Here is a 24,665-nt window from a genome sequence, read left to right on the forward strand (position 1 = left end):
ACAGAATCAAGAAATGGCAAGAGACACGGTCCTAATAACAACACAGTCTGTCAGTCTATGCTCAGCAAAACCTACTCCAGAACTTCTCAGTTCCGTATGCAACAGACTTTCTCTCTCTGTCTCTCTCTTTTTCACATAGGCCAGTGTGAATTGGGTTTCTGTCACTTGCCGTGGAAGAATCCCAAACTCCTAGAGGCCTCATGTGAATAAGATGGGGCCTCTAGTCTCTATGCCATAGAGGGCATAGAGGGCCAATGGACTCTTATTTCAAATTAACAACTGATTTTAGATTATAAACAAGGTAATATTAACAAACATATAGCACCAATGGGAAATTTTGCTTACGTTTCTTTTGCGTATGATTTCACATTTTATTTCGACATATGGAAGTACTTCTCACACAGTGCCCTGCACATAGGAGATCTGTCATAGTTATCTATGAAGTGAAGTAAGTATATGGGAAGAAATGCTCTGAAATCTCATCCTAAAACATCTCCCCCACTGCATCAGTCAGCACCACTCTGCCCTGGAAGGCTTCCCTTCACCCATGCACCACTCTCTAGACTCATTCTTCCTGGGGAAAGAGAGCATCTTGTATCAGAAAGTATGTGAATGTATCAGTAAAATAAACAGAGGTGAGGCTAATATCAAAGGCCTCCGATATACAATGTAGGTAACAACATAAAAAAAACCACACCATCTAGAAGCTTCTGTCACACTCTTACATTCACACTTCTTCCAAAGCATCTCCCATTTACAGAATCTCACTTCAACCCCAGTGCAACCCTACTGAGGCCAGAAGACGGAGAAACTGGCATCAGAATAAATAAGCCCGTCCAGATCACACAACCAGAAGGACCGAGACCGTCTCTCAGTTGGGTTCCTGAGGCATCATATAACTCAAGTTAACTATCCAAAATGACAAATGACAGATGCAAGAGTTTAAATCTCAGATCCAGCAAAGAAATTCCAGGAGCTCTGTTGGTCTGGTTCAGAGAAGAGGAGCGACTTCTAGAAGGAAAGTCTCTGGGATGAAGGGGAAAGGAACTCAGAACCCCTTACTCCCATTTTGGAAAAAAATGAAGGCCTATGGATGGTAGCAGGAAAGAGAGGAAATAAAAAGGCAACCAGAGGGGTGCCTGGGTGGCTCAGTGGGTTAAGCCTCTGTCTTCAGCTCAGGTCATGATCTCTGCATCCTGGGATCAAGTCCCGCATCGGTCTCTCTGCTTGGCGGGGAGCCTGCTTTCCCCCTAACCCCCCGTCTGCTTCTCTGCCTACTTGTGATTTCTCTGTGTGTCAAATAAATAAATAAAATCTTTAAAAAAAAAAAAAAAAGGCAACCAGAAATTTAAGGATAAAGATTAAAATCATAGTACCTGACCTGATTCTGCAAAAATGCACTAAGCTTATAAATTTGTGATAAAAGAAACATTATTTACTAATTAAAAACCATGATATACGAGGCAAATGCAAAAGGAGAGACGAGGGATATGAGAGTGAAATCCTTAGCTACAACAATAGGAAGTCAATAGACAATGCCTAAAATTAATATACAAAGAAGTAAAATAATAAATGTATGATGCAAAGGGGCACCTGGGAGGCTCAGTCAGTTAAGCACCTGACTCTTGATTTCAGGTTAGGTCATGATCTCAGCGTTCATGGACTCGAGCCCTGTGCTGGGCTCTGTGCTCAGCGGGGAGTCTGCTTGAGAGTCTCTCTCCCCCTCTGCACTGCTACTCCCCCTCCCCCTACACCATGCACACATGTGCACGTGCTCTCTTGGAAATGAATAAATCTTTAAAAATAAGTAAGCAGGGGCGCCTGGGTGGCTCAGTGGGTTAAAGCCTCTGCCTTCGGCTCAGGTCATGATCCTGGGGTCCTGGGATGGAGCCCCATGTTGGGCTTCCTGCTCCATGGAGAGCCTGCTTCCTCCTCTCTCTGTCTCTGCCTACTTGTGATCTCTTTCCTGTGTCAAGTAAATAAATAAAATCTTTAAAAAATAATAAAATAAAAAAATAAAAATAAAAATAAGTAAGTACATTCACCTATCCAGAAACACAAAGTGAAATGCCAGAGAAAACAGTTCTGAGAATTAGAAGTGCTCTCCTGGGATCAGGATTGGGGAATGAAGCAGTAGAGGGAAAAATTGTTCTTTTCCCCAGTAAGACTGCCACTGTTTTTTCAACAACCTCCAGTTTTTTCAACCTCCAGTTTTTTTCAACACTGTTGGTGAGGAGAACAAATTTTAACTGAATTTAAGAAATAGAAAAATGAAACCAGTGAAGTCATTTGTGGGTCTGGATTCCAATTTGTAGTGTAGCTCCATATGCTGAGCTAAATAGAAACTTCATGAGTTGCCGACTGGTCTCTTAGGACTTACTCCCTTTGGGTTACTGTGAGAGCCATGAAATCTTGAATGGGGGTCCAAAAGAAAGGAATAACATTCACAGAGTGCCTCCCCTAAGACCAGGAAAGTAGGAATCATAGGGTGTGTATATTCCATACTCCCTTTTCTAAGAAGGAAATTGAGGTCTTATTGCTAACAGGCAGCAGCCCTTGGGGCGCCTGGGTGGCTCAGTCATTAAGCGTCTGCCTTTGGCTCAGCTCATGATCCCAGGGTCCTGGGATCAAATCCCACATCAGGCTCCCTGCTCAGTGGGGAGTCCACTTCTGCCTCTCCTCTCCACCCTGCTCATGCTTTCGCTTGTTCCTTCTCTCTCAAATAAATAAAATCTTAAAATTAAAAAAAAAAGGAGGCAGCAGATCCAAAATTGGTCTGTCCATTTCCGAAGTCCACACTCCTTCCAGTTGGCCAACAGCCCTCATCAGACTTACTAGTAAACTGCTAACAGCCATGAAATTCTTCCCCAGATAGAAACTCCTCAGTCTGTTCAAGGCCAGCTATGCTCTCCTAGCTCTCCTGTCCAGGCTCATCTCTGACCATTTCCCAACATCCACGCCACTGAAATAGGCTTAACTGTTATTCCCACAACTGCCCCTGAGTTTTCCCATTCCTACACTACTCATATGTATGTTGTTCCCTCTGCTGGAAACATTTCTCCCCACCTATCAAAATCCTACACCCATGGGAAAATGCTCATCCCATGGTGCTCCCGGGGAGAAAAACAAGGTACAAAATTGTATATATTCAATGGATAGTCCTGCCTTAAAAGATACAGGTAGGTACACACTCACAGGAAGAAACTAAAAGGAAATACTAACAATTATATCTGGGCGTTGAGTTCATTGGTAAATCATCTTCTTTTTTATATTTGTATATATCTTCCCATTCTCAACAACCTGTGTTACCTTTATAATTGAAACAATGGGGCACCTGGGTGGCTCAGCAGGTTAAGCATCTGCCTTCGGCTCAGTTCATGATCCCAGGATCCTGGGATCGAGCCCCACATTGGGCTCCCTGCTCAATGGGGAGCCTGTTTCTCCCTCTCCCTCTCCCACTCCCCCTGCTTGTGCTGTCTTTCACTCTCTATCTCTCAAATAAATTAATAAAATCTTTAGGGGCACCTGGGGGGCCCAGTCATCAAGTATCTGCCTTCAGCTCAGGGTCCCGGGATCAAGTCCCACAAAGGATTCCCTGCTTGGTGGAAAGCCTGCTTCTCCCTCTCCCACTCTCCCTGCTTGTGTTCCCTCTCTAGCTGTGTCTCTCTCTGTCAAATAAATAAAATCTTAAATAAAATATTTTTTAAAAGCAAACAATTAAAAATTTTAAAAAATTCATTGCTCTTTCAAAGTTCTGCACATATGTTAGTTCGTTCAGAAAAGCTTCCTCGATTTTCTATCATCTTTTCCCTTCATCCCCGGGATGGCTAAAGCAACTTTCACATTCCATCTTGTAATAAAATTATTGGTGCACCTGTTCTCTCCTGGCCTCACCCTCAACCAAGCTGTAAAGTCCCTGAAGGACAGCAACCTTATCTTATTCATCCTTGCATTCCCTGCTGTTCCTCACATAATCAGTATTTTAAAACAATATTTAAAAAGGAGTTATCCTGGGATGCCTGGGTGGCTCCGTTGGTTAAGCCACTGCCTTCGGCTCAGGTCATGATCCCAGGGTCCTGGGATCAAGTCCCGCATCGGGCTCCTTGCTCAGTGGGGAGCCTGCTTCTCTCTCTGCCTCTGCCTGCCTCTGCCTGCCTCTCTGCCTGCTTGTGTTCTCCCACTCTCTCTCTCTCTCTAACAAATAAATAAATAAAATCTTTAAAAAAAAAAAAAGGAGTTATCCTTTTGAAATGCCTACTTGGAATTACACCAGACAGGAATTATACAAAAGCAAACAAACTCAACAGCTTAGATGTTCACATATTTGGTGGCTTGAGGATAATAAGTAAGTAATTTGGTAAACATCAGCATTCCACACATAGCAATGGACTCTAAGAGCCAAATTCTGGCATTTATATTAAGTAGTTTCTTACATATTTTCCTAAGGGCAGAGGAAAGGACTGAATGGAAGCTCCCGCTTCCAGGCTCACTGCTGAGAAGCCAGGGCGGCAGCCTTGGGACAGGCCGTCCAAAGCACAACCTATGGCACTCGTCTGCCCCCGTCTGGCCAAAACTCAGATGCCACCGTCTCAGAAGGAAAAGAAGAAAGAAAAATTTTAACTACACAAACTGGTAGCCAACCTTTTATACTTGCTGAGAAGAAAAATCTGTGAGGGCAGTTATTGTGATGATAATCCAGCTTTGGAAATCTGAGAGTAGATCTCACTTTGATGGGCAGGAGTCCATGAGTTGGAAGATGGCTTTTTGCCCCTAAAATGCTTATTATTTTCCCATGATCCCTTAGATCAAATGAATCTCCCTGCTATGTTTAAAACTGCTATAAGGGACGCCTGGGTGGCTCAGTTGGTTAAGCAGCTGCCTTCGGCTCAGGTCATGATCCCAGCGTCCTGGGATCGAGTCCCACATCGGGCTCCTTGCTCAGCGGGGAGCCTGCTTCTCCCTCTGCCTCTGCCTGCCATTCTGTCTGCCTGTGCTCGCTCCCTCCCCTTCTCTCTCTCTGATAAATAAATAAAATCTTTCAAAAAAATAAAAAATAAAACTGCTATAAAAAGTTGCTTCAGGGATGCCTGGGTGGCTTAGTCAGTTAAGCAACCGCTTTTGGCTCAGGTGGTGATCCAGAGTTCTGGGATCAAGTCCCACATTGGGCTCCTTGCTAAGTGGGAAGCCTGCTTCTCCCTCTGCCTGCTATTCCCCCTGCTTGTGCTCCTTCTCTCTTTCTCTTTGACAAATAAATAAATAAAATCTTTAGTAAAATAAATCTGCTTCATCTGCCTTAGGCTCAGGTCATGATCCTGGGATCCTGGGATTGAGCCCCACATCGGGAATCCTGCTTGATGGGGGGTCTGCTTCTCCCTCTCCCTCTGCTTGTGTTTCCTCTCTTGTTGTGTCTCTCTCTGTCAAATAAATAAAAATTTTTAAAAGATTTTATTTATTTATTTGACAGAGAGAGAAATTACAAGTAGGAAGAGAGGAAGGCAGAGAGAGAGAGAGGGAAGCAGGCTCCCCGCTGAGCAGAGAGGACCCTGAGACCCTGGGATCATGGCCTGAGCTGAAAGCAGAGGCTTTAACCCACTGAGCCACCCAGGCGTCCCTAAATAAATTTTTTTTAAAAAGTTTGCTTCAACATAACTGAATTACTGGTTGGTTGTGTAAACAGAGATAGGCATATGAGGTTGGAGAATGTCACTCTGAGCAGAGATGGGAAGTGGTAAGGTGTTCGGGAGGTACTAACTTAGCAGTGATTCCCCTCCTGATTTTTTTAAGTAGGTCAACAGAACCCCAGACCCTGAGAACAAGAGACGCTTAGTCAACTGAGCCACCCAGGCACTTCCAGAGATTTCCCTTTAAAAACAGATAGGGATGGGGTGCCTGAGTGGCTCAGTGGGTTAAGCCTCTGCCTTTAGTGCAGGTCATAATTTCAGGGTCCTGGGATAGAGCCCCACTTTGTGCTCTCTGCTCAGCAGGGAGCCTGCTTCCCCTTCTCCCTCTGCCTGCCTCTCTGCCTAGTTGTGATCTCTGTCAAATAAATAAAATCTTAAAAAAAAAAAAAAAAGGCAGATGGGGTGCCCGAGTGGCTCAGTCGGTTAAGTGTCTGCTTTCAGCTCAGGTCATGATCCCCAGGTTCTGGGATCAAGCCCTGCATCCCGCCCTTCCTCGGCGGGGAGCCTGCTGCTCCCTCTCTTTCTGCTGCTGCTCCCTGCTTGTGCTAATGCAAAACTTTTCTCTGTTGAATAAATAAATAAATAAATAAATAATCTTTTAAAAAATAAAAACCATCAGATAAAAAAGCAACTAGGCCTACCAGGAAAGATATCTGATGAGAGAATACATTACTTTGGGTGGGGTGGGGAAACTTCCTGATGCTCACCAAAATTCACTACCATGAGAAAAATACAACCACTTCATCTGTGCTGAAGCCGGGGAAATATGTGTACTGCAGAACGTTGGAGAAAGGAATCAGAAGTCAGATATTCAGTCACCTTGGCCCATGGTGAGTGGGGATTCCAGAAGCCTGGGAATGTCACCGGGAGCAGCTAAGCATGGCAGGACAAGTTGGAGACAGGGAGCAAAGAGGGGGTCTGGTCCAGGCCAGCGGAGAAGGCTTAGTTCCGCATCAGCCCAGAAGAGGCTAAAAAGAGCCATCCTGCCTGCAGAGAGTGGGTCTGGAATCGGGCCTGATTTAAATCTGAACAAAGGTAATCAAACATAGCTTGCCCTCGCTACCAAGGCCCATAATCCTGACCCAGAGGGCATCCTCCAAACCTGATTCTAGCAGCAAACCCCTTCAGCAGGAAGGGAAAATCATTCAAATTCATGGAGCCACCGCCTCCCCACCTCCATTCCTAACTTCTTCTCCAACCCCACGAAGCCAGAGGTGCACCCCTACCATATCCGTGAGCTCTGTGGGCCTCTAGCCGCAAAAACTCGTGACAAAATGGGAGGGACAAAGCTACCAGATGGTGACTTTCCACAAACCAGCTCCAGTCCTAGGATCCTAAAGAGGCAGAGAACACTCCAAACAGATGACTGACAAGAGGGTAAGTCATGGAAGGGAAAGGCTGGAGGTGGGTACTGAAGCCGTTCTCTTTAGGCAGCTGAAGAGCACAACACGGAATGGAGCTTTTAATTCAAGGGCAAGGCGATAGCTCTCAACAAAGCCCAGGTAAACAAGGATGGGCTTCTAAGGAGATTGCACGTTATTTTCCAGTTAAGAGCAAGCCCAGAAAAAAGCAGCCACGTAGAAGTATGACTAAGCAGAACAAAAACAAACTAAAAAAAAAAACCAAAAAACCCCACAATAGGACCTATGCAGAAGTAGCACAGGGAGGGGAGAAAAGAAAAGGAACAGAGGGTGCAGAAGGCACATCATGAGAGCACTTCAAGAACAAGCAGAGGGAGGATAATAAGGAAGTCAAGGACTTGACCACCACCATAAACCAATTAGACCTAACACACACACACACACACACACAGAACACTCCACCCAGCAACAGCAGAATACATATTTTTCTCAAGTGCCCATGAAACATTCTCTAGGACAGCTCACAACTGAGGCCAGAAAACAAGTGGAGGGATAGCTGGGTCACTCAGTTCGTTAAGTGGCTGCCTTTCGCTCAGGTCACGATCCGAGGGTCCTGGGATCGAGTCTCACATCGGGCTCCTTGCTCAGCAGGGAGCCTGTTTCTCTCTCTGCCTCTGCCTGCCACTCTGCCTGCTTGTGCTCTCTCTCTCTCTCTCTCTGACAAATAAATAAATAAATAAAATCTTTAAAAAGAAAACAAGCGTAAATAAGACGGAAATCATATATCCTTTCCGATCATTATGAAATAAAACTAGAAATCAAAAGAAGAAAAAACAGTGAGAAAATTCACAAATATGTAGAAACTAAACAACAGTCTTAAACAACCAATGGGTCAAAGAAGATACCATAAGGGAAATTAAGAATTATCTTGAGACAAATGAAAATAAAAACACAATATACCAAAATATGTGGGATGCTGCAAAAGCAGCACTAACAGCTAATTTATAGCTGTAAATGTTTGGGTTAAAAAAAAAAAAAAAAGAAATATCTCAAGCCAACTGCCTAAACTCTACATCCTAAAGACCTAGAAAAGGGAAAAAAAAAAAAAAAAGAACAAACTAAACCAAAAGGTAGCAGAAGGGAAGATAATAAAGATCGGAGCAGAGATCAATATAATAGAGCAAAACAAAAAAGAAAAATCAACAAAACCAAGAGGTGGTTGTTTGAAAAGATGAACAAAATTTACACACTTTTAATTAGATTTATTATGAAAAAGAAAGAAGACATTTCAAATAAAGTCAAAAATGAAAGAAAGGACACTACTTCTGATCTTACAGAAATAAAAAGGATTATAAAAAAGTACTATGGGGGGTGCCTGGATGGCTCAGTTGGTAGAGTGTCCAACTCCTGATCTCAGGCCTTGATCTCAGGGTTGTGAGTTCAAGTCCTGGGTTGGGCATGGAACCTACTTAGAAAAAAAAATACGGGTCCCTGGGTTGTTCAGTCAGTTAAGCAACTAACTTCAGCTCAGGTTCTGAGAGCGAGCCCCATGTCGTCTTTGTGCTCAGCAGAGTGTCTGCTTCTCTTTCTACCTCTGCTCCTCCCAAAGCTCGTGCTCACTCTCTCAAATAAATAAAATATTTTTTTAAGTAAATCAATTAATAATAAATAAATACCAACAAATTGGATAAACTAGATGAAATGAACAAATTCTTAGACACACACAATCTACCAAGACTGAATCATGAAGAAATAAGAACTCTAAATGAATCCAATACTAGTAAGGAGACTGAATCAGTAATCCAACAACTTCCAACAAAGAAAAGCACACCAGGACGCCTGGGTGGCTCAGTTGGTTGGGCAGCTGCCTTCGGCTCAGGTCATGATCCCAGCGTCCTGGGATCGAGTCCCATATCGGGCTCCTTGCTCCGCAGGGAGCCTGCTTCTCCGTCTGACTCTGCCTTCCACTCTGTCTGCCTGTGCTCGCTCTCGCTCACTCTCTCTGACAAATAAATAAAATCTTTAAAAAAAAAAAAGAAAGAAAGAAAAGCACACCAAACAGCTTCACTGGTGAATATATCAGACATTTAAAGAAAAATTTATACTGCTATTTCCCAAACTCTTCCAAAAAATTGAAGAGGAGAAAACACTCTAACTCATTCTATGAGGCCAACACTCCCTCAATCCAAAGCCAGACAAAGACAATGCAAGAAAAGAAACCCACAGACTAATATCCCTGAAGTTTTTTTTTTTTGTTTTTTGTTTTTTTTGACAGAGAGAAAAGACACGTGCACTCAAGCAGGGGTGGAGTGCTCAAGCAAACTCCACACCCAGCACAGATCCCAACACGGGGCTCGATCTCATGACCCTGAGACCATGACCTAAGCAGAAATCACCAGTCAGACACTTAGCCAGCTGAGCCACCCAGATGTCACATCTCTGAATAGTGATGTAAAAATCCTTGACGAAATACTAGCAAACCAAAATCAGCAGCATATTAAAGGATGATACTCTACAGCCAAGTAGAATTTATTCCTGAGATGCAAGGATGGTTCAATATACAAAAGTCAAGCAATGTATTACACGATATTAACAGAATGCTGGAAAAAATCCACATGATCATCTCAAATGGTGAAGAAAAGGATTTGTTAAAATTCAACACTTTTCATGACATAACTCAACAATCCAGGAATAGAAGCAAACTATGTCAACATAATAAGGGCCCTGGATGAAAAGCTCCCAGCTGACCTAATACTCAATGGTGAAAGACTATTTCAAACTCTTACTCTGAGATCAGGAACAGGACAAGAATGTCTGCTTTTGCCACCTTTATAAGCCTAAGTGCTGGAAGTCTTAGCCAAAGCAATGAGGCATGTAAGAAAAAAGCATTCAAAGAGAAGAGGAAGAAGTAAAATTGTCTTTGTTTGCAGATGATATGATGTTATAATCAGAAAACCCTAAATATTCCACAAAAAAACCTGTTAGAATTAATAAGAGAATTTGGCAAAGTTGCAGGACACAAAATCAACACATTAAAATCAGCTGTATTGGGGCACCTGGCTGGCTCAGATGGTTGGGTATTTGCCTTTGGCTCAGGTCATCATCTCCGGGTCCTGGATCGAACCCCACACTGGTCTCCCAGCTCAGTGGAGAATCTGCTTCTTCCTTTCCCCCTGCTTGTGTTTTCTCTGCCTTGTCTCTCACTCAAATGAATAAATAAAATATTTTTTTAAAAAAATCAGTTGTTCTTCTACGTACTAACAATGAATGATCTGAAGAGGAGAAAAAATTCATTAACAGTAACATAAAAAAAATAATAAAATACTTAGGAAAAAAATTCCACAAGGAGCTGAAAGCCTTGTACTCTGAAAACAACAAAACACTGATGAAAGAAATTAAAGACGACACAAATAAATGAGAAAACATCCCATGTTCATGGATTGGAAGACTTAATACTGTTAAGATGGTAATATTACCCAAAACCATCTACGGATTCAATACAATCCCTATTGAAATTCCAATGGTGTCTTGTGGAGAAACAGAAAAACCCGTCCTAGAATTCATACAGAACTTCAAGGGACCCCAAATAGATAAAACATTCCTGAAAAAGAAGGGTAACATTGATGGTCTCACACTCCATGATTTCAAAACTTACAACAAAGCTACAATAATCAAAACAATATGTATGGACCAGTGGGGGTAACGGTGTGGTACTGACATGAGGACGGACATGATCAGCGGAAGAGAAGAGAGTGCCCAGAAATAAATCTTCACATATATAGTCAAATGACTTTCAACGGGGTGTCAAGGTCATACAGTGGGAAAAGGACAACAAATGATGCTCAGAAAACTGGATATCCACATGCAAAAGAAAGAAGTTGGACACTTACCTTACACCATATAAAAATTAACTTAAAATGGATCAAAGAGTTACACATAACAACGAAAACTATTAACTCTTAGAAGATGGGAAAAGTTTCATGACATTGGATTTGGCAATAGTTTCTCACTTGTGACACCAATAACACAGGCAACAAAATTAAAAACAGACATATCGGACTACATAAAAATTTAAGAACTGTATATCAAAAGACACTATAAAAAGAAAGAAAGGACAACGCACAGAATGAGAGTTTACAAAACATATATCTGAACAGAGATTAATATCCAGAATATATAACAAACTCCTACAACTGAACAATAAAAAATAAATAACCTGATTTATTTTTTTTTAAGATTTTATTTATTTATTTGACAGAGATCACAAGCAGGCATAGAGGCAGGCAGAGAGAGAGAGAGGAGGAAGCAGGCTCCCTGCTGAGCAGAAAGCCCGATGCGGGACTCGATCCCAGGACCCTGAGATCATGACCTGAACCAAAGGCAGAGGCTTAACCCACTGAGCCACCCAGGCGCCCCAAATAACCTAATTTTAAAATGGGCAAATGACTTGGAACGTCTGGGTGGCTCAGTCGGTTAAGTGTCTGTCTTCGGCTCAGGTCATGATCCCAGAGTGCTGGGATCAAGTCTCCCACTGGGCTCCCTGCTCTGAGGGGAGCTTGCTTCTCCCTCTGCCTCCTGCTCCCCCTGCTTGTATGGTCTCTCTCCCTGAGAGATAAATAAATAAAATCTTTAAAAAAAAAAAAAAAAAAGGACAAAAGACTTGAATAGACATTTCTCCAAAGATACTCAAATGGCCAATAAGGATATGGCCATATCCAGTATCAGTAGTCATTAGGGAAATGCAGGTCAAAATCACACTGCGATATTAATACACACCTATTAGGATGACTACTATCAAAAAAGCAGAAAATGGGGCGCCTGGGTGGCTCAGTGGTTTGGGCTGCTGCCTTCGGCTCGGGTCATGATCTCAGGGTCCTGGGATCGAGCCCCGCATCAGGCTCTCTGCTCCGCAGGAAGCCTGCTTCCCTCTCTCTCTCTCTCTCTCTCTCTGCCTGCCTCTCTGCCTACTTGTGATCTCTGTCTGTCAAATAAATAAATAAAATCTTTTAAAAAAAAATTAAAAAAATAAAAAAAGCAGAAAATGACACGTGGTGGGGAAGATGTGGGGAAACTGGAACACATGTACATTACTGCTGGGAATGTAAAAAGATGTAACTCATTATGGAAAACATGATTCCTTGAAAAATTAAAAGTAGAATTCTCATATGATTCAAAAATTCCACTTCTGGACATACACCTGAACGAACCGAAAGCTGAGACTCCATCAGGTATTTGTACACTTGTGTGCACAGCAATACTATTCACGACAGTCAAAAGACGAAAGTAACTCAGCTGTCTGTGGACAGATAAATAAATGAAAGGTGATATATACATATAATGGAATAATATTCAGACTTAAAAAGGAGAAAAAAAATTTTTTTTTAAGATTTTTTTTTTTAATTTCTTTGACAGAGACAGAGACCACAAGTAGGCAGAGAGGCAGGCAGAGAGAGAGGAGGAAGCAGGCTCCCCGCTGAGCAGAGAGCCCTATGCGGGGCTCGATCCCAGGACCCTGGGATCATGACCTGAGCTGAAGGCAGAGGCTTAACCCACTGAGCCACCCAGGTGCCCTGGAAATTTTTTTTTTTTAAGGAGGGAAATGTTTACACATGCTAAAACACAGAAAAACCTTAATGATACATACTATGTGAAATCAACCAATCACACAATGACAAATGCCATGTGATTCTACTTCTATAAGGTCCCTAAAGTAGTCAAATCTCTAGAGACAGAAAGAGGATGGCAGATGCCAGGGGCTGGGGTGAGAGAGTAAGGAGTTAGTATATATTTTTTTTTGTTTTAAGATTTTATTTATCACAGAGAGAGAGAGCACAAGCAGGCAGAGGCAGAGAGAGAAGCAGGCACCCCGCTGAGCAAGGAGCCCAATCCAGGACTCGATCCCGGGATCCTGAAGGCAGTGGCTTAACCAACTGAGCCACCCAGGCCTCCCAGGAGCTAGTATTTAATAGCACTGAGGAAGATGAGGAGTTCTGGAGGTGGCTGGTGGTTATGTTTGCACAACGTAAATATACTTCATGCCATTACCTTGTACACTTAGAAATGGTTAAAATGGTAAATTATATGCTATGTGTATTTTACCATAATTAAAAAAAAAAAAAACTCTTTTTAAAATAGAGAGCACTTCCCCATACCCCTGGGGCTAATAATACATGATATGTTACTTAAAATAATATTTTTAATTAATAAATAAATAAATAAAAGAGAGAGCACTTCAAAAAGTTAGCCTGGGGGGCGCCTGGGTGGCTCAGTGAGTTAAAGCCTCTGCCTTCGGCTCAGGCCATGATCCCAGGGTTCTGGGATGGAGCCCTGCATCGGGCTCTCTGCTCAGTGGGGAGCCTGCTTCCCCCTCCCCGCCTGCCTCTTTGCCTTCTTGTCATCTCTGTCTAATAAATAAATAAAAATTTAAAAAAAAAAAATTAGCCTAGGAAAGAGAAGAAATTTGAAGCTACAACCACTTCACACTCAAGGAAATTACATACGGTGTGCTTTCCCTAACAGGATCTGAGTTTCGGTACCTGGCTGGCTCAGTCAACAGAGGTGCAACTCTTGATCCTGGAGTTGAGTTTGAGCACCACATTAGGTGTAGAGATTACTTAAAACAGTAAATATTTTAAATAAAGGGGGGTTGGGGATCTAAGGTATCACTATGAGATATAAAAGGACACTGGGAAAACACTAGAAAGTAAATAATGATCTCACAAAAGTAAAAATTAAACAGAAAAATAGCAGAAATGCTATTTTGGAGTACCCGGTTGGCTCAGTCAGTTATACATCAGCCTTTGGTTCATGTCATGATCCCAAGGTCCTGTTATCAAGCCCCGAGCCAGGCTCCCTGCTCAAGGGAGAGTCTGCTTCTCCCTCTTCCTCTCCCTGCTCCCTGTTCTGTTTCTCTCTCAAATGAAGAAATAAAATCTTTAAAAAAAAAAAACCGTAATAGAGGGGCGCCTGGGTGGCTCAGTGGGTTAGAGCCTCTGCCTTCAGCTTAGCTCATAATCCTAGGGTCCTGGGATTGAGCCCCGCATCAGGCTCTCTGCTCAGCAGGGAGCCTGCTTCCTCCTCTCTCTCTGCCTGCCTCTCTACCTACTTGAGATCTCTGTCTGTCAAATAAATAAATAAAATCTTTAAAAAAACAAAAAAAAAACAAAAACAAAAAACTATAATAGAGTAATAAGGAAGAATGAGGGGCGCCTGGGTGGCTCAGTGGGTTAAAGCCTCTGCCTTCAGCTCAGGTCATGATCTCAGAGTCCTGGGATTGAGCCCCGCATCTGGCTCTCTGCTCGGCGGGGAGCATGCTTCCTCCTCTCTCTCTCTCTCTGCCTACTTGTGATCTCTGTCTGTCAAATAAATAAAATCTTTTAAAAAAAAATAACGAAGAATGAAAGCTTCCCAGCTGTTTCTATGACATCAACACAACCATGATACTAACCCCCGACACAGATATCTACTAATGAGCTCTCTATGAAAAAGTTCTAAATAAAGCATCATCAAATATCCAGTAGGACTTTAACATGCACTCACACATGCGCATGCGCACCCACACAGACATCTCATAAACGTGTGGGGCTTGATCTTGAGGTGCAAAAATAATAGGATATTAGGAACGCTATCAATATGATTTCCCACATTAGTAGATCAGAGGAAATAAAAATCGTATTTGACAAGGGTCAAACGATACACTTAAGATGTGTGCATTTCCTTAAAAGTAAATTTTACCCCCTCAAAAGAGAATCTTAAACTGAAACTGAACTCTAGTTGTTGATATGAATGCTGAAGCAGTTAAGAGTGAAGTATGTTGATATCTGTAAGTTACTCTGAAATGCACCCCCAACAGAACCTGGATGGACAGAGCGATGGATGGGTGGGTTGATGTGTGACAGAGCTAATGTGCTGAAACACCAAACTAGGATCTAGATGTTGTTTGTTGTATGCTTATCTCGACATTTCCATATGCTTAAAAATATTCATATGAACTACTGGAAAAAGGTAACCCCCATTAGGTTACAACTTAATTCGAAATTACATAATTTAATCCAAAGTAAGATACTCAAAAGGTGGAAGACTTGGAAAGCCTTACCCCTGTGGGGGGGTGTGCAGCAAGGAGAGAGGCCGGCACTTACCTAAAGACGGGGAGGCGAAGGCCGTGACAATCTGCGGCGAGGCCAAGGCCTCCAGCCTGTTCTTCAGCGCCTCCAGGTGCACACATTTTTCTGAGTAGTCTGGCGTATCAACAAGCATCATTAAGCTGTTCTGCATACCGGTCAGCTTGGCAGAAATCACAGCTACGTCCTACGAAAGGCCAGAACAGAAGATATTTATTTTAAAAGACCCCAGGTCCTTCAGGAGCACCTGGGTGGCTCAGTTAGCTAAGCATCTGCCTTTGGCTCAGGTCATGATCTCAGGGTCCTGGGACTGAGTTCTGTGTCAGCCCCCGGCTCAGCAGGGAGTCTGCTTCTCCCTCCCCCTCTGCCCCTCTCCCCTGTTCATGCACTCACTCTCTGTCTCTGTCTCAAATAAATAACATCTTTGAAAAAAAAAAGAAAGAAAGAAATGAAAGACCCCAGATACTTCGATAAGAACAGACAAAATACAGGAAAAGACAGTCCATATAATAAAAAAATGACCCATAAACTTATTATGTTCAATATGATTAGCAGTCAAATCAATGGAAATTTAAACAAGAGTTTTCTTCCTAACAAAGTGGAAAACCCTAGAGAAAATTATGATAGCTACTGTTGGTGAGGGTGTGAAGAAGAAGAGTCTGGTCCCATAAATTTGTACTGTCTTTCTAGAAGGTAATTTAGCAATTTGCATCAATAATTGAAAATTATTCGGACACCTGGGTGGCTCAATTGTTAAGCCTCTGCCTTCGGCTCAGGTCATGATCTCAGGGTCCTGGGATCAAGCCCCACGTTAGGCTCCCTGCTCAGTGGGGAGCCTGCTTTTCCTTCTCCCACTCCCTCTGTTTGTGGTCTCTTTCTCACCGTGTGTCTATCAAATAAATAAATAAAATCTTTTAAAAGAAATGGAAAATTATTCACACGATTTTTTTATTAAAGATTTTACTCATGTACTTGAGAGAGAGAGAGAGAGAGGGTGCCGCGCATGAGCAAAGGGCTGAGGGGGGCGTGCAGAGGGAGAGGGAGAATCAGACGACTCGCCAAGCACAAAGCCCAATGCGGCAAACCTCAGGACCTTGAGATCATAACCTGAGCTTCACGATGGCAGATGCTTAACTGACTGAGCCACCCAAGCACCCCTCACATCTTTTGACCTCGTGTTTCCTTTTCTAGAAATTTGTCCTAAAGAAACAATTGCGGGGGGGGGGGGGGTGCCCAGCTGGCTCAGTTGGTGTACCATGATCTCAGGGTGGTGAGTTTGAGCCCAACATTGGGTGTAGAGATTACCTAGATATAAAATTTTTAAAAAAACAAAGAACGAACAATCAGAGGGACACAGAGATAGTCATGGATTCTAATTAATTAATGTGATTCTAGTGTTGTAGTAACGAAAGCCTGGAAGCAACCTAAATCCTAAAGGACGAGTCACTCATAATGACATGCGGAATACGTGCACACATTAAAAATCATGTTTTTGAGAAGTATTAATTACAAAGGGAAATAAGACTTTCTATTAAGTAAGAAATAAGACATTAATTTAAGTAAGATCTTGTTTAGATAAAAAATAGACACTAGAATATATGTAATGTCTTTATATCAGTAATACATAATATATACAAAATACATAAGCACAAATATGGAAATAGTAGGAAAAAATACCCAGTACACATTAAAAAAACTTATCAGTGTGCACAGGAATAGGATCATTTTGTTTTCTGCCTTGTACTTTCTGGAATTTTCCAAATCTTCTAAGACACACATAAATTATGTTTAAAATTAGAAAAATAAATGCTGTTTTTTAGAATTCAAGGTATAGTAATTGTGTTTCATTTCATCACTCCACAGGTGTCTATATCATGTCAGACACCATGTTAGATGCCTGAGACACACAGAAGCTCACACGGCAGCCCCTGAGTTCACAGCGTGTTGGGACAGTAAGATGAGGACACAATTTAAGGAGTACGGATCAGGAGCCAGCGGCACAGGGAGGGAGCGAATGAGTTTGCCCGCGAGAGGCCAGGAGCCAGCAGGGATGCCGACTGCTCCAACGGTTTGGCGGAGGGACAACGGGCAGCAGGACCAGAGCGGTGGCGGAGGAACCCAACGAACAGACAACCACAGAGAGGTCCCGGGATGGGAAAGGCCCCCCAACCTGTGTTCCACACTCCCATTTCATCCATTTTCTCTGCCTTTTCCATGGAGGTTTCTCCCGAACTCTGTGACTGAGAAGGTCTTCCGTCAGGTGGGAGACACCAACTCCAGAAGGTGGAAAGACCCAGAGCAACTGCAGGTCTTCCCACTCTTTGCCTGTGTGTGTTTCCACGTGCTGCGTTTTCCAATCCCTTGCGGGTTCGGGGAAATAACTTTCTTGTTTGTGCCTCTGAACCTCAAGCGCCTGCCTACCTGGCCTGCGGACATGCCCTCAACTAAAGACCTGAGTCTTTTTTTTTTTAAAGATTTTATTTATTTATTTGACAGAGAAAGATCACAAGTAGGCAGAGAAGCAGGCAGAGAGAGAGAAGGTGGGGGAAGCAGGCTCCCTGCTGAGCAGAGAGCCCGATGCGGGGCTCGATCCCAGGACCCCGAGATCATGACCTGAGCTGAAGGCAGAGGCTTACCCCACTGAGCCACCCAGGAGCCCAAGACCTACCTGAGTCTTGAAGGTCTCCTCGATGTCGGCACTCAGGGTGCTCCACTTGTCCGCTTCCTGAAGGGATTCGGCCGCGAGCTGCATTCTGGACTTCACCTGGTCGATTTCTACCAATACCTAAACGAGAGACGAGAGGACAAACACTAAGGAAGTGGCAGTTCCTTCATCTCTGGCCTCCGCCTGTGACCGGAAACATAAGCGTCACAGCACGCGCCTGTCTTGAGGGAGCTTCTGTGAATGTCTCCCCAAAACAAGAATCGGCCTGAGGGACAGGAGCCGAAATACCTGCATTGACTGAGATGTATCCTGTTCAAATTTTTTAATGTCCTCCTTGACAAGAATCATCTGTTCTTTCAGAAAAGACGCTTCCTGTTTCAGGGCTTCGACATCGCGGAGCACTTTGGGCATGTTCTGAAGAGCCTGGTGACTGGTTTCTGTAGCAAGAACCCAAGAACAAAAGGTGAAACTCGGACCGGTCACCAGTGGACAAGATGAACAGATCGTGAGACAGGAAGGGATTCTGCCCAAAGCACCCCCAACCACACAAGTTTTCTGTGGAAGATGCGGAGGGAGAGGAGGAGGGCTGGGAGGCGGGCTCTGCCAGGACCATGTTCTCCCAGACCGCCGGACGTGCGCCATGTGATTTGACAAGGACGGAACCATCAACCTGACCCAACATGAACGCTTCTCCACAACTGAGTTCAATTGAAAGTCCCTTCGTGAGGAGAGGAGGTGAAAGAATCTGACACTGGGTCAATGCCAACTATGTAGCAGGTGACCTACGAACATTCTAGCACTGAATGTCCACAGGAATCACCAGCAGCCACCTGTTACAAATTGGGAAACTGAGGCTCAGAGAGGTTGAGTAACTGCCCTCGGATTTCACAGAGCTGAAACCAAACCTTACATATGTCTGGCCCCAATGTCCGCATTCCATGGTCTTTTTGAAATAGAGTCCATAGACGGCCAGCGCCAACTGGGGCACAGTTAAATGCAGGTCTCTAGGCGCCTGCCAGAGTTTCTCATTTAGCAAGTCCAGTAGGAGACTGGGTGACATTAAGAAAGCTGCATGTTGCAAACAAACGTCCCAAACACAGACTACAACGTGCATATCTCTGGGCCCTATGATGTGTTACGTGGAATTGGGAGAGCTAATGGCGCACCCTTGACCCTTTAAAGGGCAATGCACCGGGGAATCAGTAAGTCCACTGTCTTCTACCAGTGCGGTGAACGGAACCTGAACTTCTTTTTTTTAAGATTTTATTTACTTATTTGACAGACAGAGATCACAAGTAGGCAGAGGGGCAGGCAGAGAGAGAGGAAGGGAAGCAGCTCCCCGCTGAGCAGAGAGCCTGATGCGGGGCTCAATCCCAGGACCCTGGGATCATGACCTGAGCCGGAGGCAGAGGCTTTAACCCACTGAACCACCCAGGCGCCCCTAGAACCTGAACACCTTGAAGAAGTATTTCAGGAACCTGTTCGTCCAGCTGTGACATAGAATAACAATCTGTTTCCAGCACTGACCCCAGGTAAAGTTCTAAGACTAAGAAAACAAAGACAGAACAAGGATTTCTTTCACACAGAGACGGACTTTGAACAATGCTGACTTTTAACAACATTTTTATAGCTCCAACTTTCTGCTTGCTAAGCCTCAGTCACTCTTGGGCCCCTGCTGATCCCTCGTTTTTCCTTCTGCACAACCCCCCCCCCCCCAAACTGAATCCACTCTTTCTTCCACTTTTTTTTCTTAAAATTTTATTTGACAGAAAGAGACACAGTGAGAGAGGGAACAGAAGCGGGGAGAGTAGGAGAGGCAGAACCAGGCTTCCCGCCGAGCAGGGAGCCGGATGTGGGGCTTGATCCCTGGGATCAAGACCTGAGCCAAAGACAGACGCTTAACGGCTGAGCCACCCAGTCACCCCTCTTTCCCCCATTTTAAAACTCTCACTTGCAGTGGTTGCCTCTGGGAGGTTAAGGACCAGATTTACTGTGAAGGGGAACGGAGGCACTTTCTTGGGTGACGGCAATATTCCCCTTGACAGAGATTTAGGTTATCCCAGCGTACACATTGGCCAAAACTCATGATGCTCATCAGAACAGATCTGTGCCTTTCACCTTATGTAAACTGTATTCAGTTGAAAAATAAAGAGCTGTAAAATAAGTGCTGAATTCTACTGTTTAGGGTACCAACTGAAATGTACAGGGGTAAAGCATACTGACGTCTGCAACTCATTTTGAAACACGTCAAAAAACAGGATGGATGGGGATGCCTGGGTAGCTCAGTGGGTTAAAGCCTCTGCCTTCGGCTCAGGTCATGATCCCAGGGTCCTGGGATCCAGCCCCGCATTGGGCTCTCTGCTCAGCAGGGAGCCTGCTTCCTCCTCTCTCTGCCTGCCTCTCTGCCTACTTGTGATCTCTGTCAAATAAATAAATAAGATCCTTGAAAAAAAAAAAATGATGGATGAGTGGAGAGAGGGACAGATCTGTGACAGAGCAGAGCAGTACACTGTTCGCTGCAGAATCCAGGTGATGGGCTATGGACTCTCTTTACAAATTCTCTCACAGTTCCCGACCGCGTGGGACCTGCACCCACAGTCACTCAGCTCAAGAACCTGCTGTCATTCTCAATGCTCCCCCCGCTCATCCCTCCTTCCAATCCATCAGCAAGTTCTTCCCATTCCTCCTCCTAAAAATATCTTAAATCTACCCATTTCTCACCATGACCACCGCCATAACCCCACTTAAAGCCACTATATGACAGTCCATTCTTCTGGACAGCTGCTTTTCAAACAGAGACAAAAACCCATCCATGTCTCTCCCCTGCTTAAAAATCCTCTGGTACATACCCTTTATATTCATTTTGTATCAACTCCAAAGTCTTTAATGTGACATTAAATGCCTGCATGAGGGACGCCTGGGTGGCTCAGTTGGTTAAGCAGCTGCCTTCAGCTCAGGTCATGATCCCAGCGTCCTGGGATCGAGTCCCACATCGGGCTCCTTGCTCAGCAGGGAGCCTGCTTCTCCCTCTGCCTCTGCTGCCATTCCGTCTGCCTGTGCTTGCTCTCTCTCTCTCTCTCTGACAAATAAATAAAATCTTTAAAAAATAAATAAATAAATAAATAAATTTAAAAAAAAAATAAATGCCTGCATGATCTGGTCCCTGTTTGGTTTTTGTGGGTTCCCTCCACCCGCCCCCAACTTGATTAACTGATCCAACCTAAGACTGTTTTTTTGTTTTGTTTTGAAGATTTTATTTATTCGACAGACAGAGATCACAAGTAGGCAGAGAGGCAGGCAGAGAGAGAGAGAGGGAGGAAGCAGGCTCTATGCTGAGCAGAAAGCCCGATAGGGGCTTGATCCCAGGACCCTGAGATCATGACCTGAGCTCAAGGCAGAGGCTTAACCCACTGAGCCACGCAGATGCCTAGGACTGGGTCTTGTTCAACACTGTATCTCTGGAACCTGGAAACCAGTTTGTGCCCAATAAATGTTTGTTGACTGAATGAATGAACAAATCCATCCTCCAATTTGGAGGCCTCAACACCCCCCCTCGAGCCTCTGCAATAACACCTCTTCACTGCAGACTTGAGCCCTCGCCTCACCTTCCATAAAAATACAGCTTTAAACCTCGGAAGGCTTCCCACTGCCTAAGGGCCAAATTCCCCACTCCTTAGGATGACCAAAAGGGGACACCTGGGTGGCTGAGTCAATTAAGTGTCCCACTCTTTTTTTTTTTTTTTTTTTTTAAAGATTTTATTTATTTATTTGACAGAGAAATCACAAGTAGATGGAGAGGCAGACAGAGAGAGAGAGAGAGGGAAGCAGGCTCCCTGCTGAGCAGAGAGCCCGATGCGGGACTCGATCCCAGGACTCTGAGATCATGACCTGAGCCGAAGGCAGCGGCTTAACCCACTGAGCCACCCAGGCGCCCCAAGTGTCCCACTCTTGATTTCCACTCTGATCATGATCTCAGGGTCATGGAATCAGGCCTGCTTCAGATTTTCTCTCCCCCTCTCTCCCTCTGCAGCCCCCTTCCCTGGGTGTGTGTGTGTGTGTGTGTGTGTGTGTATCTGTGTGTAAAGAATAAAATAAAATAAAATGATGGGCAAAAACGCCTTTCATCCCAACCTACTTTTTTGTCTTATCTCCAGAAGTCTTCCCCTCCCCCGGGGAAAGTGTGATCCTATAACAATAATATTAATGACTAATGTTTGTTGATGTTACTGATGCAGCTCTGTTAGAATTTCTCACTCTTCTGTGGACTAGCTAGGCCTTCTTATACCCATGTGGCCCTGCGTGTGCTCTTCTCTGTCCCCTTCATACCAGAGGGAGCAAGGTATAACGGGTAAGAGCCCTAAACTCTGGGACCAATCCTTGGCTTCAAATCCAAACTAGAAACATGATGCTGGGTCTGTGATTTCACTCAGCCACAGTCTCTGCAACTATGAAGTGGGAACCATAACTGCGCCCACCTCCAAGGATTATTGCCAGGTTTAAACTGGATAATTAGACTGAAAAGGGGCAACATTAGCATTCTGGCCAGGACCGTTCTTCATTGTGTAGGACTACCCCAAGCATGCAGGACACTAAGCATCGCTAGGTATTTCCACTAACTGTCCCTCATTGTGACATTCCTTCCCATCGCAAGGACTGAAAAACACACCCCACAACATCCAGAAACTCAGGGGATGGTGGGGCTGGAAGGAGGTGACATGACCACCCCTGGTTTGAGAACCACTTAGTTAATACATACAAAGCATTTAAAAGAGTGACTGACACATACCAAGGACTCAAATATTGCTATCACCGTTATTAATGTCCTTTCTCTCTTTGCCCTATTAAGTCTTCCTTCAAGGCCTAACACAGTTGGAAAACCCTTTATGATCCTCCCAGATTAGGGGTGACTGCACGCTTCTGCCAGCTCTCATAGCCCCTGGTCCTACTTGCAGAAAAGCCATCCCTCATTGTAACTCAACTGTTTTGTATCTTCCCCACGAGGCAGCAATCTCCTGAAGGGTAAACTTTTTGCCCCTGGCCCCGTTTCTGGGCACAGGTGTGGCAGATGCTCAATTATGAGTATTAGAGGCAAAGCACAATAAAGAACCTGCAGTGAAATAAAGCTCCCCCCCCCCCCAACAACAGCCTTTTCTTAAACACTGGACCCATCTCTAAAGGAAAGTTCTATTTACTGGGTCATAAACTTCCCTGCGGGACCTGTCTCTCTCCCACCAAGCCTGGCAGAGAGACCGGCGTCCAGGAGGCATCTAATGAACGGACGGCGAGTAAACATCGAGTGGAGGAGTTAATGGGAAGGTTGCTGGTGTGTATTGTTTTTCAGTTAAGTATCCTGGAAAGATGGTTCAAGTCTCTATTCAAGCCAGCCCACCTCCAAGGGCATGAGGGTCCGCTAAAAAACTACGCTCCCCAGATCTGTGTCATTCCCACGCCGCTTTGATATGCTTTTGCGAATTTAAGGACCAGGTGACGATCAGTTACTATTCTTGAAATTCACTCTTTGGGACGTAAAGGAAACCTGCTGGCACCGCCAGGGGGAGGAGGCAAGCCCCGGCCTCGGCAGGCGTGAGACAGGCGGCAGCGAGCGGAGACCGGCCCCCGGCTACCCGCCCCCCCACCAAGGGTCTGCAGGAGGGGGAGGGGCGGGCCGGCCTCGCCTTCCCACCGCGGGGCCCGCGCCCGCCCGCCGCCCGCCGCCCCACGTCCGTCCCGGCAGCTCGGCCTCACCCTCCACGGCGTGGTTCACCTCCTGGATGAACAGCTGCAGCTTCATCACCAGGGTGGCCGCGTGGCCGTCCGCCTTCCCCGCCGCCGCCTCCTTGGGGCCGGTCCTGAAGGCCGCGTTGATCCACTCCTTCACGTCGAAGTCTTCCGCCAGGAACTTAGAGAAGTCCATGGCCGCACCCGCGCTCAGCCCCGGCGTCCGGCGGCAACGAGGCTGTGGGGTCGAGCGGCCCTGAGAGGGCACCGGGGCTGGCCTGGTGTGGGGGGCGGGGGGCGGCAGGCAGAACCCCCAGCGCCCACTAAACTCGTCCCTCCGCGTCCCCTCTGTGAACTCGCGGAGCAGCGGGCTCCGAATGGCCCTCGCCGCGCGCCGTCCTTCTTCCGGAAGTGGGTGGCCGTTACCATAGCGACGCCGGCGCTTCCGGGCGCTCTGCAGAGCTGGGGACCCGAGAAAGGCTCCCGGCGCAGAGCGGCTCGCAGCTGCTCTTGCTAACTTGAGTGCACGTTGAGCGCTGAAAGTATGTGCCTGCTCTGAAGCCCTTACGTGCACTGGCGCACTTAAAGAGTTCACTGTCCTCCGGGGGCCGTTATTCTCCCCCAAGGTAAAGATAAAGAATCAAGAGGCCGCTGAGCAACTGGTCCAGAGTCAGGTCGCCAGAAAGGGGGACTGTGGGGCCTTGAACTGGGGCAAGCGGGCCACTGGAGCTTGAACTCTTTACCACGCTTTCCTGCCTTCCTACGGAGAGCGGAGCAATCTACGCCATCCGGCCTCAGCCCTCCCCATAGCCACATTGACCTCCTGTCCTTTCCCCGAAACGTACCACGCTGGAACTGGAACTGACCGGTTGCACCTGTTTTCTGTAGCCTCGTAGGACGCCTCGGAAAAGAGAAGGCTTCAGTGTCATGAGAACCGAAAATTTTAAAAAAATGCTTTGTGTGTAATTGCGAATAGTTTTGCCACTTACCCTTCTCACGCCAGGCATACTCCGACTCGATGCATATGGTAGTTCTTGAAGACTCTGTATATCTAAGAACCCCAATCCACAAATCAGGAAAAGCTAGTATACTAGTATACTGTTCTTGGTGGGAGCGTTGG

The 24,665-nt window shown here is 45.2% G+C and overlaps 1 protein-coding gene across 2 annotated transcripts in view; it reads right to left on the bottom strand.

Annotated features, from left to right (window-relative positions):
• Window positions 1-23,964, bottom strand: part of COG7 (component of oligomeric golgi complex 7) — an 85,622-nt gene extending 61,658 nt beyond the window's left edge. Inside the window, exons 1-4 of one of the 2 annotated variants that reach the window (XM_059154712.1) lie at window positions 23,573-23,964; window positions 18,116-18,264; window positions 17,831-17,947; window positions 15,181-15,349 (exon numbers count right to left, since the gene is read on the bottom strand). In XM_059154712.1, coding sequence (XP_059010695.1) covers window positions 15,181-15,349; window positions 17,831-17,947; window positions 18,116-18,264; window positions 23,573-23,741 — 604 coding nt within the window. In that variant the 5' untranslated portion in view covers window positions 23,742-23,964. The remainder of the gene's footprint in view (window positions 1-15,180; window positions 15,350-17,830; window positions 17,948-18,115; window positions 18,265-23,572) is intronic. The other variant, XM_059154711.1, reaches the window with a different exon arrangement.
• Window positions 23,965-24,665: the final 701 nt, after the last annotated feature.

This window comes from Mustela lutreola, chromosome 17 (genome assembly GCF_030435805.1).
Source record: "Mustela lutreola isolate mMusLut2 chromosome 17, mMusLut2.pri, whole genome shotgun sequence".
NCBI lineage: Eukaryota > Metazoa > Chordata > Mammalia > Carnivora > Mustelidae > Mustela > Mustela lutreola.